The sequence below is a fragment of the Phyllobates terribilis genome, unplaced genomic scaffold, assembly GCF_046119375.1.
Source record: "Phyllobates terribilis strain yellow unplaced genomic scaffold, ASM4611937v1 Scaffold_13__5_contigs__length_258822181, whole genome shotgun sequence".
NCBI classification, from domain to species: Eukaryota; Metazoa; Chordata; class Amphibia; order Anura; family Dendrobatidae; genus Phyllobates; species Phyllobates terribilis.
In genome coordinates this window covers 92211882-92233049 of record NW_027362773.1, presented here as the reverse complement: position 1 = coordinate 92233049, position 21168 = coordinate 92211882, and the positions used below count along the sequence as shown (strand labels likewise).

General features: G+C 44.0%; 1 protein-coding gene across 3 annotated transcripts in view; it reads left to right on the top strand.

Annotated features, from left to right (window-relative positions):
- The window catches only part of LOC141173779 (receptor-type tyrosine-protein phosphatase beta-like), a 224989-nt gene that overhangs the window by 92100 nt on the left and 111721 nt on the right, over nucleotides 1-21168 (top strand). For all 3 annotated transcript variants that reach the window (XM_073658196.1, XM_073658194.1, XM_073658195.1), the window contains 3 exons: nucleotides 5316-5591; nucleotides 6647-6901; nucleotides 9433-9702. In XM_073658196.1, coding sequence (XP_073514297.1) covers nucleotides 5316-5591; nucleotides 6647-6901; nucleotides 9433-9702 — 801 coding nt within the window. The remainder of the gene's footprint in view (nucleotides 1-5315; nucleotides 5592-6646; nucleotides 6902-9432; nucleotides 9703-21168) is intronic.

The following is a 21168-nucleotide window of genomic DNA, read 5'->3' as shown; positions in this document are numbered from 1 at the left end:
GCTTCGTGCGAATACATCGCCAGTGCATGTCACTTAGGATAGCCACCCTCTTCACTGTGACTTCGGTCGTGGACAGGACCACCAGTTGTTTAGCTTCTGAGGTCAGGTACACCTTACAGGCTCCCACGGCTTTCTTAAACTCCTCATGTACGAACTCACGGGTGCACTCTTCCCTCAAGTCCTCGGGTACATCTACGAGGCACTTGTACTGAGATGTTTTGGTCTCACCAGTGGTTTCCAGACGATCAACCAGCTCAGGTTTCAGGGACAACTGACTTTCAGCTTCTTCCCTCTGTATGCTTACCCTGAGCTGACTCACAGCTACACATTCACGAATTTTCGTCTTGACCACTTCCACTTCATATTTATCTTCTGTTACTCTGCTCTTAGCTCTCCTCAGGTCCACCTTCTCATGGTACAAGGGAGTGAGTACAACGTGTTTGCCCTTTTCCTTCTCCAAGGAGGCCTCGCTCACCGAGTGATACTTTGTCAGGCGACTTTTGAGCCCGGAAACCTCTTCCTCTAGTTCCGTCACTCGCCTCTCAGCGGCCCGTCTCTGAAGCTCTTCCTGCTTCAACTGCTCTTTTAACAGTAGAGTTCTCTCAGACCTCTCTTGCTTCAAATGGGCCTGAAGCAATTCCTTGAGCTCCCTGATCTCGGCTCTTACTTCCACCGAATCATCCAAGCTCGCATCACTCGAGGAGGTATCTGCTTCACACCTCCCCTCACCCGCGGCCAACTCCTGGCCCTGGTCTGTGGCTTCTCCGATGGACTCCTCCATCTTTTTCCGCTCAGCTTCCATCTTGCTGACTGTTTCTTTAAGGCACGTCTCCGCCCTCTGGAGAGTTTCACAGGACATCTGTAGCTCCTTCATCTGAGCTTCCAGACCTAGGGTCTTTCCACGGAGATCATCATTCTCCTCACGGGTCTCTTGCAGAGTGGTCTCACCCACTTGGCGCACTTGCTCTGCACCCGCCTTATCCTCCTCTAGTTTTTCTTTTACCTTGAGGAGATCCTCATAATCTCTCTTAAGTTGTTGCAGTTCCATACCGAACTTTTCATCACACTCCTTCTTGGAGTCACACAGCTCCTGGTTGAACTGTTCACGCAATCGTTCTAGGTTTTGTTCACGCCCAGCAACTTCATGCTGTAGCGCCTCTTTGAGGGCAGACAGCTCTAACTGTACCAGGGAGAAGTGATCTTTCACCTCGCATAACTCATCTTCACACACCGCTTTGTCAATCTGTAATTGAAAAACCTCCTCCTTGATTTTGCGGCGGTCCTCCTTAATTCCGTAGAACATTTCCTTCCAATGGTTAATTTCCGCGTTGCTTCCCTCCATGTCTCGCTGCCAGTTCCTCATAACCTGGTATATTTCTGCTGCTCAGACTCCAGGTTCAGCTGGTCTGAGGACACGTTCCCCAGGTTTTCACATAACTGCTGCACGTCAATCTGACACTGCGGCCTGATAGGCTCCAGCTCTTGGTCATGACTGGCCGCCTCCCCTTTCAGGGCTGTCGGATCCTGACTCGTCAGTCTCAGTACCGTACCAGAGGTTGCTACTGGCAACGTCATCTCCTCTTCTACCTCTAATGGAGGATCCACACTTGCAGAATAAGCACACAGTACTATATTCTCTTTATTTTCATTTTCAGGGAGTACTACCGGAGCAACCTTTTTGTGGCCCTTGCGCCGTCGACGACGAGAGGGGGACTCTCTCCCCTCGTCTAGCCCCTCCTGACCGAACTCACTTTTTACTTTCATAGTGTCACAGTCAGCTACGGTGTCTGTGTCACTCCCCATGGTGTTGTGGACTAACAGGTCACCTCCCACTTTGACGTCACCCCCTTCTACTGGAGTTACCCCATTATCAACAGTCACATTGTCATTTTTAGGAGGCACCAACCCACCACCAGTAACAATTTTCAGTTTTCTACACTCCACACTCTTGTGAAAATCCGCCCCTTTTTTAGACTCCGCCCCCTTTTTAACAACCACACCGGCAGGGTAATTTTTACACAAAAAATCAGCAGTAGTCTTAGGACTCAGTTCACAACATCTCTTACCACCCCCACGGGCACTCTGGGACAACACTGACGCCCCCGGAGAGTCCATAGAATGGTCCACTGCCGCCATTCCATATGGTGCCCACAGCTCCTGCGGTTCCTGCACCATGTCCAGAAAAAGTTTCCCAAATACCTGCTCCGGTCCCAACCGGCCCTTCAACCGCTCAATAGCTCCAGACAGATCTGCTGCTTTGCTCACAGCCATCGCGGTACACTGTTCACACTAGCACTTCACTGCTCTCCTGGAAAAAATATTCGTGGCCCCGCAAACCAGGTTTGAGTGCGACGATAATCTTCGCAACCCCGCCGAGTTGCCGCAAGATGCTTTAAACTTCGTGAGCCCCGCCGAGCCACAGCAACCAGGTTTGAGTGCGACGCCAATCTTCGCAAACCCCGCCGAGTTGCCGCAAGATGCTTTATCCACACTCGTCGTTCTGTGCCGTTGACGCTAGCAACCGGGTTGTCGTTGCCGCTAGCAACCGGGCTGCCATTGCCCGCATCCTCGAACCATATGTAAGGCAGCGCTAGTCATCATACTGGGGGTAACTCGCTTCGCTGTGTCAATCAATGCACATGTGCAATGTCTTTACGTTTTTCACACAGTGTTGCAGTTTATTATGGCACTTCATAAACCGCTGTTCACACACAGTTCATCTTAGTCCGCCACCGGCATGTTTACACACATAAACACAATGTTCATGAGCCAAGTGGCACACCGGCCCACTTGCTCCAGGGTACAGCTTACGGCAAGGTAATAAAGTAGCAATGTTCGTATCACAATGTCCATATAGCACAGGGTATTACCTTTGCCGGGTATAGCTGTCTCAGTCCGTTACTCTGCCACCACTGTGGCTCTGCGGCTTCCCAGGTGGGGGTCTCCAGCCGTCGTTCCGTCTAAGGCTACTGGTATGTGGTCTCACATCACATCCAGCCTGTGCCTTTCAGGACTCTTCCACAAGCCGGCTCTCCCTCAAAGGCCCTGACATCCACGCACCGGATCCAGGCTTGGCCTTTCAGGCTGCCAGTGACAACCTCTTGAAGCTCATCAAGAGAATGCCAAGAGTGTGCAAAGCGGTCATCAAAGCAAAAGGTGGCTACTTTGAAGAACCTAGAATATAAGACATATTTTCAGTTGTTTCTCACTTTTTTGTTAAGTATATAATTCCACATGTGTTAATTCATAGTTTTGATGCCTTCAGTGTGAATGTACAATTTTCATAGTTATGAAAATGCAGAAAAATCTTTAAATGAGAAGGTGTGTCCAAACTTTTGGTCTGTACTGTGTGTGTGTATATATATATATATATATATATATATATATATATATATATATATATATATATATATATATATATATATATATATATATATATATATATATATATATATATATATATAATATTATAATTTTTTTTTTAGAATTGTATATTACTTTCGACTTTATTTTTTAGTACATACAGTGGACTTGAACCTGTGATTGCCCATACTAGTCGAATAATAGTATAAATCCTGGTCTTCTCTGAAGCTCATAACATAGCTGAGCTTCAGAGGAGGACCAAGATGGCTGCAATCCCTTCAGGTTCCTCTGCTGTCCTCGTAATCCATTGATTGTGTTGTGGGGGCGCCAATGGTAGCTGGTACATGTGAGCACTGGCGCGTGTTAAATTTAAATAAAGCAGCTCATTAGCGATAAGTGAACATGCTCAGATAACGTGCTATCCGAGCATACTCGGGTGTTATCCCAGTATTTTGGGAGTGCTTGAATAATATGTTCTAGTCCTCACAGCTGTATGATTCGTGGCTGTTAGTCCACCGCAACACAGGCAATCCCCGCGTGTGTTGTTGCTGTCTAACAGCCGCAAAACATGCAGGCAGAGGGACTCGACCATACGAATTCAAGCATTCAAGCATGCCCAAGATACTTGGATAATACCCGAGCATGCTGTGTCTCCCCCATTTCCTCATAGACTGTAAGCTTGCGAGCAGGGCCCTCACTCCTTTCGATATGAGTTAGGCTGAGTTCACACGATGCGTTTTTCATGCGTTTCCGCGGCGTTTTTGCAGTTGCGTAAACGCCGCGGAAACGCATGAAAAACGCATGGTAGAAGGGCAGCAATGTTCGCCAATGGAAATCCGCATGTGCTGTGCCCATGATGCGGATTTTTACGCAGCGTAAACGCTGCGGTCAAAAATCCGCAGCATGTCAATTAATTTTGCGGAAACGCTGCTCTTTTGCCGCCATTGACTTGCATTAGACCGCATGGAATCCGCATCACTGTATATGTTGATGCGCTTTTCATGCGGTCTAATGTGCGGATGGTACCCGGGTGTGCATGAGAGGACTCTCATCCAGACCCAGGTACCATTAAAAAAAAAAGAATAAAATAAAAAATATATATATTCTCACCTTCTGACGGCCCGCGCTGCGTCCTGCCGGCTTCCCGCGCACTTCGCGGTTGAATGAAGGACCTTCGCTGACGTCAGAGTCATGTGACGGGTCACGTGACGCTGACGTCGGAAGGTCCTACAGTCTTCACTGCCGGCAGCCGGGACCGAGCGAAGCAGGACACCGGGGGCCATCAGAGGGTAAAGTATATATTTATTTTTTGACATTCACACACTATATGCCGGTTGCATGGATTTATATAGTGTAAAGTTGACAAGCACTTTCCAAGTGATGCTAAAATCGCTTGGGAAGCGCTTGTCAACCCGCATGTGGAAATGAAAGTGAAGACCGCTTCATTTCTGCATGTCCCTGGCAGGAAACCGCATGTACAATCCGCATGCGTTTTTTCCTGCCAGAGAGATGCAGAAACGCTCAGGAAAAAATCCTGAGCATTTCTGCATCGTGTGCACATACCCTTATGTTTATTCTGTATTGTTGTATAAGTCCCCCCTAAAAATTTGTAAAGTGCTGCGGAATATGTTGGCGCTATAAAAATAAAAATTATTATTATTATTAACTTCGATAGCACGTTTTCTGAGCACGTTCTCTCATCACTAGTGCTTATATGATCACCGCTCACAATCATGTACATGTATGTGATATTGCATTACGGGGTTAAGATGGCCATACACTTTCTATAGTGATGTTCATCTAATGAGTATGGTCCTGATATCTGGTGGGGCTTCATTCCGCTCTTAACTCAGATTAGAACTGAATTTTTAAGTTTTGAGCAGTGGTTACCATAATACAACACACTGCTCCATCGTTCTCTATCCACACTGATTGTATTTATTTTATTACAGAACCAATATCCGTGAAATCTCTGCAGATCGGCGCTGTGACCTCATATTCTGTCCCCCTAACGTGGAGTAAACCTGATGAGTATCAGACGTCTTACAGCTACAGAGTCCAGACCAATGTCACCTCATCAGCCACAATGATAAATGATACAATAGTGACAAGTGAATCAGCGACAATAATGAATCTGACACCAGGAGAAACATATACATTCCTGGTCTATACAAGAGCTGCCGATAACAGCACTGAGTCTGACCCGATGTTCATTACGAACTGCACAGGTGAGGGTGGAGAGAATTCGTAAAATGTGAATTATTAGTCAAAGCTCCTGATAAAATTAGATATATTATAGATATTGTATGTAACAGTTTAGGGCATTAGCTCACTGTATCGCCATCTCCTGGGACAGACGTACACTTCAAGCACTCCAGGAATACAGAAAAAATGGGGTTGCACTGCACACCTTTGTCAAAAATGGGTCCTCTAGGATTCCACTCCAATAATAAAAAAATAAACAGAACTTGGGACTCCAAAGATGATGCAATAAATACTTGTAATTCATTGTATTTCACAAAGCAATCCACTGCATAAATTGATGTTTTGGACAATTATTAGACCTTCATCAGAACAGATTGCAAAAGGAAAGGTGCAGGCTGAGGTAATAGGCAAAGTGTTTAGCAGGGCTGAAGGGAGAGGCACATTTGTGTGTAATGCACATGGCATGGATGTGCCTCTCCCCTCAGCTCTGCTAAACACTTTGCCTATTACCTCAGCCTGCACCTTTCCTGTTGATGGCGGAATGGGCGATACTGACGTCATTGCTGGATGGCTTTTTCGTCACTCAACACTTCATCAGAAGTAGCGGTCTCTTCTTTTGCTGGGCAGAGTGGACACCGCTCCCCAAACCCCCATAGTCACCTTCTGCTCCTCCATTAATTTAGTTTCAGAGTATATTCAAATTAGGTCTTGGGAGGACTAATGGCAGGACAGGGCTCAGCGGCCAATAGCATTATATTCGCTCTATTTAACTCCTCATGTGTCCCCTGTTCAATATCAGCTGTTGTGGCGTATTACTGCTCCTGATGCAATTATTACTATGTGATATGCTGGCTACTGACCTTGCTTATTTAACCTCTTTCCTGTTTTTTAAACCTTGAATGGTTATTTGCACTTCCTTGATTCTGTGAACTTTATTTTGCTTTCTGCCTCTGCCTGAAATCTTCAACTTGACTCCGACTGTCCTCCTGACCTCACTTTACCACAGGCTGATTACTAATATTGTACCAGAGATAACTACTGTATAACTAACCTGTCTGATTTATGATATTATTTTCAGTTCCTGGACAAGTCTCCACCATCACCATGAATAATTACCAGTCAGTCAATGTTCTTGGAGCCTCATGGATAAAACCATCAGGAAAAGTGGATAATTATACAGTCAGTCTAACAGGAGCCATCACTAACACAACACAAACTACGAGTCCACAAGTGAATTTCACAGGATTACTACCAGGCAGAGAATATAATGTCACTGTACAGACAGTCAGTGGGAGCTGCAGCCAGACATCTGCTCCAGGGACAGAGGCCACATGTGAGTGTCATCAGGATCAGATTAATTTAGAGTGAGCCGGGTACATAGTGAGATGGAGATGAGCATGACAAGATTAGTGGACATGGCATGGAAGGTGTATATTGTTATAATAATAATAATCTTTATTTATATAGCGCCAACATATTCTGCAGCGCTTAACAATTCACAGGTTCATATACAACAGTCATAAGTAACATAGCTAAAGATAATACAATAATTACAGCAAAAATAATGACGACCCTGCTCGTAAGAGCTTACAATCTACAATGAGGTGGGGGTGACACAAAGTACAATGGCTTATTTACAAGGATGGTCCGGCCATCTGGAGGGGATGAGGGATAGATGAAGGCTGCATGAGCTCGTCACCAGCCAGTATTTGTGGTGCTTTTGGGTTCGGTGGAGACTTATGCTTGGAGAAATAAGGGATGGGCTATAAGAAGATAAAAGGACTTTGATTAGGGAAGGTGATAGGCCGCCCTAAACAGGTGTGTTTTTAGGGAGCACCTAAAACTGTGTAAGTTGTGGTTCATCCTAATTTCTTGGGGTAGAGCATTCCAAAGAATAGGTGTTTTGAGTTAGATCGCATTTAGATAACCGTATAAATTGAACCGAGATCGGAGCGCAATGTTCAGGCTTTCAGGTGGCTCTCCCAAACAAAGCGTGACTGCTTCATGAATTTCTATGCAGCTGTAAAGCTCAGGTTGGGAGAGCCGCCAGCCAGTCTGTTGTGTAACCATTTCGCTCTGATTTATATGGTCATCTGACTGCACCCTTAAGATTACCGGTTCCGGAGGAGTCTGGAATCTTCTTGATGTATGGATATGAAGTAGACGGTTAATAAGCACCAGTCTCCAGAGTATCGTGGCTGGCTCGTTGGCTCAGCTGTGACAGGGATTTTCCGGTGGTGCAAAAACCGACAAATATTCAAGCAAATAAGAAAAGAATAGAAAGGCAGCAACTCACCGATCCTGTTGCAATTAAAAGTCCTTTAATTCAGCAGAACTGCACATCCATCAAGCGGTACATTGCAAGGCAAAAGTAAGCAGTGCGGGGAGAGAGGAAATGGACGACGACCGTTTCGCACCTGCGTGGTGCTTCTACGGGTCGAATCTGGGGTCAATTGGTGAACATTTCCTTTCATTAGGATGTAACACACGTGCATCATTAAAAACAAAAATTCCATACAGAGTAAAAACTTTTCTCAGGTGCAATAAATACTAACAAGATAATTAATATTACAGAAAGACTGACATGTCCAATTTATCATTTAGTTTTAGTGGACCTTGTGCATCGGCATTTAATATCCATTTATGCTCTCTGACTAATAACAAGCGATTGCGATTACCTCCTTGAGTAAGATGTTTAACGTGTTCCAAACCTGCAAAACGTAAGCAGAATGGATCAGCATTCTAACATTCTCTGACATGTTTGATTCATTTAGGTGATCCCTTTCCTGTTATGGAGTTAAAATGCTCTCTGAACCTAATGAAGAGTGGGCGTATGGTTTTCCCTATATAGAAGAACGTAGGTTCTATTCATCGTGAAATCAAAGATTTTATCTCTTGTCGAACCAAAAACGTGGTATATGTATTATTATGCCCTTGTCAGTTCTTATATATAGGGAAAACCATACGGCTATTAAGTTTATAAAAATAAGTCACATTAAAATACATTGTTATCTGTTGATATAGTTTATAAATGCCTCATACTAAACTAAAGCAAAGCCACAACAAGCTATACATTTTATGTATAAATACCTCATACACTTCCTGACAGTGTGAACTTATTCAGCAGCCAATTCAGGATGCTATAAAACCAAAACAGCTCTGCCTCGCTATTCAATCCTTTCAGGATTAATGTGTCTAAATAAAATATCTATTTGGATTCCATGTTTAGACATCTCTTTTATTATACTGCCACCCCTCCAATCAGTTCTGACAATATCTATATCCATAAAATGTATTCCTTCTATGCTACCATTGTGTTTTTCTGCAAAATGTTATTATTGGTTAACCTCATGCTGGGGAAGAAGACCACGTCCCCAGAGACAAATCTCTAGTAACACTAAGTTGAATTCTAACATAAATTATAACCTATAATTTACAAGCTAACATCTCTGCAACGAAGAGGAGAAATTAGAAAGTCACATATACATTACACTCAGCTTTGTAGCTTCTTTTCCATCATGTGGCCAGTTTAACTTGCTCAGATTGGTGAATGGTCCTCTATAAATGTAAATGACCCATGTAAACAACTGTGAACCTGACATGTGACTGATATGTTTGGTTCATGATAGGATGTGGATAATATAAATATATTTTATATTGTGAAACCTTTAATTGTTTGCTTGGTTGTTTAACCAAGTCACGTAATACGGTGTCTTTATAGTTGGGTGTGATATCCTAAATGCCTAAAGTCATGACTCTTTATAATCCTCAGATTATCATTCTCCTCCATTACCAGCACTTTTACCTTATTATACAGATGCTGGACATGTTCTCACCTCTCTGTATTTCTCTCTTTTTCTGCAGATCCAACACCACCTGGAACATTATCCTTTATCACAATTACAACAAAGAACCTGACAATATCTTGGTTGGAGCCAGTAAATATGGCCGGTGTGAATAAGTCCTACAATATAAGCTATGGAATATCTCCATCAACTAATATATCTGTGACAAGTCCCACAAATGTTACCACCCTCCAGAGCCTGATATCTGGGAGTAATTACTCCATAACTGTGGTCACAGTCGGGATCCGGTGGTATCCGAGCTCTCCTGTCACCACATCTGTCTATACAAGTAGGTTTCATTATTATTTGCACTTTAGCAACTTTTTAAAAATTTGTCACTTGATGTGAGGAAAACTTTGGAGAAAATGAAGAAGGTGCTGAATACAGAGACGAGCTAATAATTTTAGGACTTTTCTTGAACCCTAGAGGTGCCTAAATAAGATTATAATTAGGAGCTGATGTTGAACCGTACTGCGAAAGAATATTGTCAGGAGTTTCTCTAAGTAATTTGCTCCATTGTTTTCTGGCTGAGATCATCCTGAATCTCATGTACATGCAAAAGAGCTCCTCATGTAAACCAGAAAATCTTCATGAATATATTTGGCCCCAAAAAATTATTTTACGTGTCATTATTAGAGATGAGCGTTGTTCTACTCGAACTGTTCGCCAATCTCAAATTCGAGCTGTTTTGGGCGGTGTTCGAGCCGTTCGGCGAACACGAACGATTTGAGAAAAATTCGGCTGTTCGAGGTTATGTTCGATAACTGTTCGTGCACCAAAATCATAACTGGATTTTTTCTCAGTAATGATGAAAATTAATGTTAATACGCAGTTTGAGTGTACAGCGGGGCGGGGGGAGGGGCAGGGGATGGATCTCTGCAGGAATAATGAAGAACTCCATTTTTTTTTTCTCTTTCCCGCATTTACAGTGGGGAGGTGCAATCTGTCAGCCTATCAGCAGCGCACACATGGAGCGAAGTGCTTTTTTCACACAAGCAAGGGCATGTGTCATTGGCAGTGTATGTCACATGTCCTTGCCCTATAAGACTCAGCCATTTTCCCTGTCGCCAACATTTTCTCCCTGCTGCAGCTGCGTGTTAGACGGCACCGCTGTTGCTGTGTGCGCTATACCTTGTTAATTTCAAGCCAATTTTCGCACAAATCTACAGATAGCTTGGGAGTAGGGAATAGTTGTGATTGCAGTCCTTTTAAGGACTAGGTTACAGCATTTCCTACGACTTTTATCAGGCAGGTCTGTGCTCTTAAATAGATAGATTGTGGGAGTAAAGACTAATTGTAATTGCAGTCCTTTTCAGGACTAGGTTACATCAGTTCCTATCAGTTTTTGCCAGGCAGGTCTGTGCCAGTGCTTTGCAAGTTTTTTTCACAGCATTTGGCTGAATCTAGCAAAGCTAATCCTTTTTGGCCTATTGCAGAGTGTGTTAGTCAGTGGAGTAGCCTATCTGTGTTGCAAGATATACCACCTGTGTATAGAATACCAATTTTTTTACTGCACCTAGTGAAGTAAAATCTTTTGGGCATAGCATCATTCTATTAGTCCATCTATACTGACCTCCATCAGGTTGCAAATTGAATATAATTTTTTTCTGCATCTAGCTCTGAAAAAATATTTGGGCTTCTAGCAGTGTGTGGGACGTGTTCTATTAGTCCATCTATACTGACCTCCATCAGGTTGCAAACTGAATATAATTTTTTTCTGCATCTAGCTCTGAAAAAATATTTGGCCTTCTAGCAGTGTGTGGGACTTTCTCTATTAGTCCATCTATACTGACCTCCATCAGGTTGCAAATTAAAAATAATTTATATCTGCATCTAGCTCTGAAAAAATATTTGGGCTTCTAGCAGTGTGTGGGACTTTCTCTATTAGTCCATCTATACTGACCTCCATCAGGCTGCAAATAAAAAATAATTTTTATCTGCATCTACCTCTGAAAAAATATTTGGCCTTCTAGCAGTGTGTGGGACTTGTTCTATTAGTCCATCTATACTGACCTCCATCAGGTTGCAAATTGAATATCATTTTTTTCTGCATCTACTTCTGAAAAAATGTTTGGGCTTCTAGCAGTGTGTGGGACTTGGTCTATTAGTCCATCTATACTGATCTCCATCAGGTTGCAAATTAAAAATATTTTTTATCTGCATCTAGCTCTGAAAAAATATTTGGGCTTCTAGCTGTGTGTGGGACTTGTTCTATTAGTCCATCTATACTGACCTCCATCAGGTTGCAAACTGAATATCATTTTTTTCTGCATCTACCTCAGAAAAAAAATTTGGGCTTCTAGCAGTGTGTGGGACTTGTTCTATTAGTCCATCTATACTGACCTCCATCAGGTTGCAAATTGAATATAATTTTTTTCTGCATCTACTTCTGAAAAAATATTTGGGCTTCTAGCAGTGTGTGGGACTTGTTCTATTAGTCCATCTATACTGACCTCCATCAGGTTGCAAATTAAATATAATTTTATTCTGCATCTACCTCTGAAAAAATATTTGGGCTTCTAGCAGTGAGTGGGACTTGTTCTATTAGTCCATCTATACTGACCTCCATCAGGCTGCAAACTGAATATAATTTTTTTCTGCATCTAGCTCTGAAAAAATATTTGGGCTTCTAGCAGTGTGTGGGACTGGGTCTATTAGTTCATCTATACTGACCTCCATCAGGTTGCAAATTAAATATAATTTTATTCTGCATCTACCTCTGAAAAAATATTTGGGCTTCTAGCAGTGAGTGGGACTTGTTCTATTAGTCCATCTATACTGACCTCCATCAGGCTGCAAACTGAATATAATTTTTTTCTGCATCTAGCTCTGAAAAAATATTTGGGCTTCTAGCAGTGTGTGGGACTGGGTCTATTAGTTCATCTATACTGACCTCCATCAGGTTGCAAATTAAATATAATTTTATTCTGCATCTACCTCTGAAAAAATATTTGGGCTTCTAGCAGTGAGTGGGACTTGTTCTATTAGTCCATCTATACTGACCTCCATCAGGCTGCAAACTGAATATAATTTTTATCTGCATCTAGCTCTGAAAAAATATTTGGGCTTCTAGCAGTGTGTGGGACTCATTGTATTAGGCCATCTATACCAAGCTCCACCAGCTTTGAAATTAATAATAATTTTTAGCTGCATCTAGCCCTGAAAATAATTTTTCCCAATAGTGGTAGCAATAGAAATATGGGGCGCGCGCCTGGCTAACAAAAATATACGCTTCATAACACAAAACACCAGCCTAGCGCACTGCATTAATAAGATGGCATCATCGTCTCTCCCAGTGCTAGGCCTACTACGCAGGCTAGCATTCCTGTGCCTAAAACACAATGTATGGGTCCGCGCTAGCCACTATGCTGAGGGGTATAAAGCTGCTGCTAACGCTTTATAACAATTCAATTGGCAGATTTTCACAGAGCTCTTCCACAACGCCCACCCATCGGGCAACAGTTGCCCACCCTCCCTATGGGATCTAGTGGCGAATAGTTGATGCCATTAATCAGAGCGTCAGTTGCCCCGTCAACGTGGCAAGCATACGGTAAGGCATGGGAAGAGTGGACACGACTAGTAGCAGGCAGACGGGTTGACCAATGTGAACAAGCCAGATCACATGTCACCATAGAATTTCTCCACCAGCTAATGATGAGGGGCATATCAGGAGCGTCAGCGCAGCGGTGTCTGACCGGAGTAGCATTTCACTTCCAACTACTGAATTGGGGAGATGTGACAAAGATTCATCATCAGACAATCCATAAAAGGGTGGAAAAGGGGTCAGCCAAGTCAGGAATGTAGACGTCCCGTCCCGTGTCACTAAAACTGATTTCTCACATCATATCCCTAACACCATTAACATGACACTCACAATTTGAAGCAACACTAATGTCTACTGCATTTGTGATCGCCTTCTTCGGGGCGCTATGTATAAGCGAATTAGTCCCTCAATCCAAAATTACCACCAGTGGAGGCTTATTACACCAGGATGTAGTCATAGCCAATAATGCAATACGTCTACGCATACACCAATCGAAAACGGTTCCAGCGGCAGGGTACTTGGGTAATTCTACAACCCACAAACGGTACACTGAGTCGGGTAACAATAGTAAAAACATATCTAACCATCAGATCACAAAGTAATTTCTTCCTATCACACATTGATGGAACGCCATTATCAAGATACCTGTTCCAAGCTATATTTAATAAATGCATAACATCGGCAGGGAACCACCCCAAAGATTACGGGACACACTCATTCCGCATAGGTGCGGCCACGGAAGCAGCAAGAGCAGGACTGTCAGAAACGGAAGTTCAGAGGATAGCGAGATGGCGATCCACGTGTTTGGCGAGATACATAAGACCGGACTTGTTATCCTAACGTGGTTTGTTTCTTTTACAGGTGACGCTAAGCCAACAGTGTGAGTGATAGGCCACTCGTATATATATTGGGCAGAAAAAAGGGCGAAAGTCCGCCCAGGCGGGAGGAAATTAGAGTTTCATAACACATATTTCAACTGGAGAGGTATTAGAGGCCTGCTATGGCCACAGGTACTAATGGAGGTAATCAAGGTAGGGAGAGAGGCAAGAGGTCCGGTCATCTTAGTTATACAGGCCGGGGGAAACAACCTAGGTCATCACAAGAGCGCATAACTAATGGCAATAATGAAACTAGACACTGAGCGCTTCAGAGAATTTTTCACAAAATTAGCTATAGTATGGTCAGAGATTGTGCCGATAGCGGTATGGCAAGGTGCGCGAGACATCACGGCCATCGAATGGACAAGGCGGGTAATAAATATTCGGATGGCAAAATTTAGAAGAGACAGAGGCGGTGTAGTGATACGACACCGACAACTGGAAGGAGATAAAGCAGGCCTCATACGGCCCGACGGTGTTCACGTAATAGATATTGGACTGGACATATTCCTGTCAGGACTCCAGGACGGAGTGGAACAAGCGTTAAGAGTGATGGGTGGGGGTCAGAGTCCTGCATACGAGTACGCTGGATCCTCCGTGGCCTGGAAATAGAAAGGACATGTTGGAGAGTTACACTTGTTGGCCAACTTGCCGGAGTGGGGACCCAGGGCATGCTGCAACAAGTTGAATTATTTTAGAAATAAAATGCCTTTCTAATGGAATGAGTATAAAGAGTTAATAAAGCTGTGACCGATCCTCACCCATCCAGTTGTAAGAGTTACATTATTGTATTGTCCATGAAAGGGGAGCGGTAGGGGGGCTGAGCATCTGGGTTTGGTTGGGGGTCCCCACAGTCTGCCTAGGCTAGATTCATTTAAAAATTCTTATTAGATACACAGGCGGTGCAGCTTGCTTCGCAGCTGGGCTACTACTACGCCCAAAGTATTGCCTAGGCTAGATGCAGTTAAAAATTCTACGCTGACTAGCAGACACTGAAGATTTGGAGCAGACCTCTGAGTAAACAGCTCTTCAGACTCAACCATCTGTGTTACCCCAAGCCATAGTGTATGTAGTTTCTTACAGTTAAAAGGGGGGGGGGTGCGACCCAGCCCACCTGGAATTGACGATGCCAGCGTCACGTAAGACACAGCAAGGGGACTCCCAAAATTGTGGCACAGACACCACTTAACCCTAGAACGCATACCTGTGGCCTTGCAGGCCCGCCCAGTTAATTGTTTTCTATTTTCTGCAAGATTACTTTAGTTAGAATTTTGAAACTCTAGGTATTCTTCATGTATATAGTTGTTTGTCATTTGAGTTTGAGTTATTCCATGTTATTTGCACACGGGCCTAAAGGGCCCCAGGTATGTGAAAGTGTAGATTTTTATGGTCATGCGTTCTAGGGTTAAGTGGCATCAATTGCCCCACTGTTGCTTAAAACGGTTGGTGAGGTGATTTTACCAAATCCCCAAGCTTTTAGTCTCCCAAGGATGACACAGGGGTAGAAATGTCCTTGCGAATCCATGATTTGTTCATCTTTATGAACGTCAGTCTGTCTACATTCTCAGTGGACAGCCGCGTGCGCTTATCTGTCAGCACACCACCAGAAGCGCTGAACACACGTTCAGAGAGAACGCTGGCTGCATGGCATGACAAGATCTCCAAGGCGTGAGTGGCGAGCTCCGGCGATTATTCCAGATTGGAATACCAAAATGAGCAAGGGTCCAGTGACACAGTCATGGCTTCGATGTTCACTTGGAGATTCTCCTGTTGTTATGTTCTGCTACCAGAGCTAAGGAAAGAGAGGAGATCTGTCCCTACGATAGTACTCAGCTTTATCCCTACGATGTAACAGGGGACCTGATCCTGCGATCAGACCTGCTAAAGTCCTAAGCTAGTCTGTACGGAGACCTATAGATGTGGGGAAGGAATCCCTACAAGTACTAAGGACTGGGAGGAAAATGGGACACCTCCTAACAGAAATAGTAGCAGACAGACGAACAAACAAAGTATATAGAACACTGAGGTCCGTAGACCAAGCAAACTAACAGAGTTAGATACAGAGCACAGGCTAGCTAGAAAGTAGTTAAACAATGAAGTCCAGCAAAGCCAGAAGGGCGGAGCAGGATTAAATAGGCCAACAAGATCATGTGACCAGCAATAGAAAAAACCTAAGAGCAAGGTTCTAACAGTACCCCCCCTTCTAAGAGGATCCTCCGGATCCCCTAGGACCAGGCTTATCAGGAAATCTCCTGTGAAACGCTCTGATAAGTCTGGATGCGGAAACATCATCCGACCTCACCCAAGAGTTATCCTCGGGTCCGAAACCTTTCCAGGCCACGAGATACTGCAAACTACCTCTATACCATCTAGAGTTAAGGATGCGAGAAATTTCATATTCCCCGTCCTCCACCACCGGAGGAACAGAGGCAGAGGCGTCACAATCCGATACAACAGCTTTTTTCAACAGAGAGACATGAAACACCGGATTAATTCTCCAGGAGGTAGGAACCTCCAACCTAACAGCAGATTGGTTGACAACCTGAAGCACCTTAAAGGGCCCTACAAACTTGGGACCCAATTTCTTAGAAGGAATCCTCAACCGCAGATTCCTAGAGGACAACCAAACCATGTCACCAACAGCGAACAAAACCTCCTGTCGTTTCCTATCAAAGTAGTCTTTAGATTTTCTGTTGGCCTCCTGAAGATTACCACGCACATCCGTCCAAACTCTCTCCAAATCACCGGAAAAATTCTCCTCCTCAGGCACGGCAGATCCCAACTTGGAGAACGACCCAAACGACGGATGTCTCCCAGAACAACAAAAAAAAGGCGAACAACCAGCAGAAGAAGATGTATGATTGTTCAGAGCAAATTCAGCAAGTGGCAGAAACTCAGACCACCCCTCTTGATTGTCTGCCACAAAACAACGCAAGAACTGCTCAACATCTTGGTTTTTCCTTTCTGTCTGGCCATTAGATTCAGGATGATATCCGGATGAGAACGACAAATGAATTCCCAACCTGTCACAAACGGCACGCCAAAAACGAGCCACGAACTGAGGTCCCCTATCAGAAACAATGTCAGTAGGAACGCCATGAAGTCTGACAATTTCCTTGACAAAGGCCTTAGCGAGAGTTTTAGCGCAGGGCAGTTTGACGAAGGGAACCAAGTGACACATCTTGCTAAAACGGTCCACGACCACCCAGATGACAGTAAAACCCTCAGAGGGGGGAAGGTCAGTTATAAAGTCCATAGCCAAATGTGTCCAAGGAGCACTGGGAACCTCCAAAGGACAAAGCAACCCCGCAGCAGGAGTATGTGAGGACTTAGATCTAGCACATATAGTACATTGACGCACCCACTTAATGACTTCCTTCTGCCATCCAGGCCACCAAAAACTGCGACCCACCAGTCTCTTGGTCTCAGAGATTCCGGGATGACCTGCCAACCGAGATTCGTGACACTCAACAAACAAATCTCTCCTAAAGGTCCCAGGCACAAACAACCTCCCATGAGGAGTGTTAGATGGGGCATTCTCCTGTGCTTTAAGAATCTCATCTTCCAAAACGGAGTCCAAAGCAGCTATCACAACACCTTCTTGTAAAATGTTCTCCTCTTTCTCAGCACCGACTATGGGAGAAAAACTGCGAGACAAGGCATCCGCCTTAACATTCTTAGTACCTGGGATGTAAGTAACGGAGAAATTAAACCGCGAGAAAAACAGTGCCCACCTAGCCTGACGGGCATTCAGGCGCTTGGCAGCATCAAGATATATCAGATTTTTATGATCCGTAAAAACCTGAACGGGAAATTCCGCACCTTCCAAGAGGTGGCGCCAGTGTTCAAATGCGAGTTTAATAGCCAATAATTCCCGATTACCAATATCGTAATTCAGTTCAGTCTCAGAAAATTTTTTTGAAAAAAAGGCACAGGGATGTAGTCCATCCCCGTTATCCTGAGACAATACTGCGCCAACCCCCACAGAGGAAGCATCAACCTCAACCAAAAACGGCTTAGTCACATCAGGCTGCATAAGGATGGGAGCAGAGGTGAACCTCTCCTTGAGATACACAAAAGCTTCAATGGCCTCAGAAGACCACTGAACCACATCAGCACCTTTCCTGGTGAGATCGGTCAGAGGTTTGACAATAATAGAAAATTTTTTTATGAATTTTGTGTAATAATTGGCGAAACCCAAAAACCTCTGTATCGATTTCAAACCAATAGGCCTAGGCCATTCCTGCACAGCTTGAACTTTCACCGGGTCCATCTCAAAACCTTCGCTGGAGATAATGTAGCCCAAAAAACTAATTCTCTGTACAGCGAACTCACATTTCTCCAGCTTAGCAAAAAGCGAATTGTCCATTAATAACTGTAATACCTCACGTACGCTCCGCCAATGAGACTCCAGATCCGGCGAATAAATCAAAATGTCATCCAAATACACAACCACATTTTTGCCGATCAAAGGTCTAAGGATGTCATTAATAAGATTCTGAAAAAATGCAGGAGCATTAGTAAGACCAAAAGGCATAACCAGATTCTCAAAATGACCCACAGGAGTGTTAAAAGCAGTCTTCCATTCGTCACCCTCCTTCATGCGCAACAGATTGTATGCCCCCTGAAGGTCAATTTTAGAGAACCACTTGGCCCCCATTAACTGGTTAAACAGATCAGGAATCAATGGCAGTGGGTAAGGATTGCGTACAGTAATTTTGTTAATCTCACGAAAATCCAGACAAGGACGTAAACCGCCGTCCTTTTTTTTTACAAAAAAAAATCCAACCGCCACAGGAGACTTAGAGGGCCTAATGTGACCGGCGGCCAAACTTGTCTGTATGTATTCCTCCAAAGCCTTTCTCTCAGGAATAGTAAGGTTAAATAAACGACTTTTAGGAAGAGTCGCTCCAGGGACAAATTCAATAGAACAATCATAGTCTCTATGGGGAGGCAAAACCTGCGATTCCTTCTCAGAAAAAACTCTCCAAAAATCCTGAATAGGAACAGGCAATTCCCCCCTATCCACAGCTGCAATACGTCCGTTACAACACTTGTCATAACATTTATGGCTCCAGGATTTAATTTCATTGGTAGACCAATCCAGTACAGGATTGTGCAATTTTAACCAGGGCAATCCCAAGACCACCGGAGAAGGCAAGTTATTCAAGACTACCAAATCCAATTTCTCATGGTGAACACCATTAATAGTGAGAGGAAATTCACAGACCTTGAGAGTAACATTCTTCAAAGGGGAGCCATCCACAGAAACCACAGCAATGGGGGATGATAAAGGTTCGGGTTTTAAATTGAGTCTTTCCAAGAATCCCCCATCAATTACATTCAGAGTAGACCCACAATCAACAAACACCCGAAATTCCATTAATTTTTCCTGAGCAATCGTGGAAGCAGCTAAAAATACACCCTTGGAATTTAAACAGGCAATACGGGCATGACTGACCATTTTTTTTTCTTTCTTCATACGAAGCTCACAGCCTTTAATCAAATGACCAGATTTTCCGCAATAGAAACACAAGCCTTCAGAAAATCTGCGGTCCTTTTCTTGAGAGCGAGGTGCCATCGCTCCAATCTCCATCGGTTCACCACTGTTAGTACACACATTCTCATAACCAGAAACTGACATAGCAGAGGATTTGCTCTCATTAACCCTTGCACGCAGTCTCCTATCCACCCGTATAGCTAATTACATAGCCTGTTGCAAATCTTCAGGTGTAGGATAAGCAATTAGCAGGTCTTTAACCCTTTCATTGAGCCCAGCAAGAAACAGACTTTTCAGAGCAGAATCGTTCCACCCTGTTTGAGTAGACCATCGACGGAAATGAGTGCAATATTTTTCCACATTACCCGATCCCTGTCTCAAACGTCTTAACTCAGTCTCAGCTGATGAGACACGGTCAGGATCATCATATAATAGCCCCAAAGCAGAAAAAAAACTATCCACTGATCTGAAGCATGTATCACTAGGTTGCAAAGAAAAGGCCCACTCCTGAGGCTCTTTGCGCAAAAGTGACATTATGAACCCTATGCGCTGGGATTCATCCCCAGAGGACCTGGGTCTCAAACGAAAATACAATAAGCAAGCATTTTTAAATGAAAAAAATTCTCGGTGTTCACCAAAAAATAAATCCGGCAAACATACCTTAGGCTCCAAGAAATGTGCTCCAGGATAGTTACTCACGTGCTGACGGAGCTCGGTCACCTCCAGAGAGAGTCCCTGCAGGCGATGAGCCAAATCCTGAACCGACACCATGATGGAACAGAAAAATCTTTCCTTAGAGAATTTGCAGGCTGGACTTACTGTTATGTTCTGCTACCAGAGCTAAGGAAAGAGAGGAGATCTGTCCCTACGATAGAACTCAGCTTTATCCCTACGATGTAACAGGGGACCTGATCCTGCGATCAGACCTGCTAAAGTCCTAAGCTAGTCTGTACGGAGACCTATAGATGTGGGGAAGGAATCCCTACAAGTACTAAGGACTGGGAGGAAAATGGGACACCTCCTAACAGAAATAGTAGCAGACAGACGAACAAACAAAGTATATAGAACACTGAGGTCCGTAGACCAAGCAAACTAACAGAGTTAGATACAGAGCACAGGCTAGCTAGAAAGTAATTAAACAATGAAGTCCAGCAAAGCCAGAAGGGCGGAGCAGGATTAAATAGGCCAACAAGGTCATGTGACCAGCAATAGAAAAAACCTAAGAGCAAGGTTCTAACACCTGTACCATCCTCTCTAGGCATTGACTATGTGTCAGACTTCTTGTCTCCTGTGGCCTTGCAAAGGATGGTCTAAAAAAGTGGTGAAACGATTCCACAAAATTGCTGTTACGAGCAGATACTGTGTTACTGTTACTGTTTGAGTGATGAAGACTCGACAGTCCCACCGTTGGCAAGTTAGAACTGTGAGATTCACTACATGCACCACTGGTGTTTTGTGGAAAAGCACATGTAAGATTCTGCAACAGCGTCTGCAGATACTCCTGCATTCGTCAATACCTTTTTATGGCAGGAATTATTTCGGCAAATATACTTTTGTACCGGGGATCTAAGAGTGTGGCAACCCAGTAGTCGGGATTACTTCGAATTCTGACAATCCGGGGGTCATGTTGCAGGTAGTGCAGCAAGAAGGCACTCATGTGTCTTGCGCATCCAGAAGTACCAAGTCCTTGTTGTGTTGGTAGCAAGGTAAGAATCATGCTTCCTTCCTCTGCCCTCTCCCTCCAACCTCGCACAACAGAAATGTGATCAAGGTCTCCCTCATCTGATGAGTCTTCCATGCCCATCGCCAGTTCGTCCTCCACTTCTTCCTCGG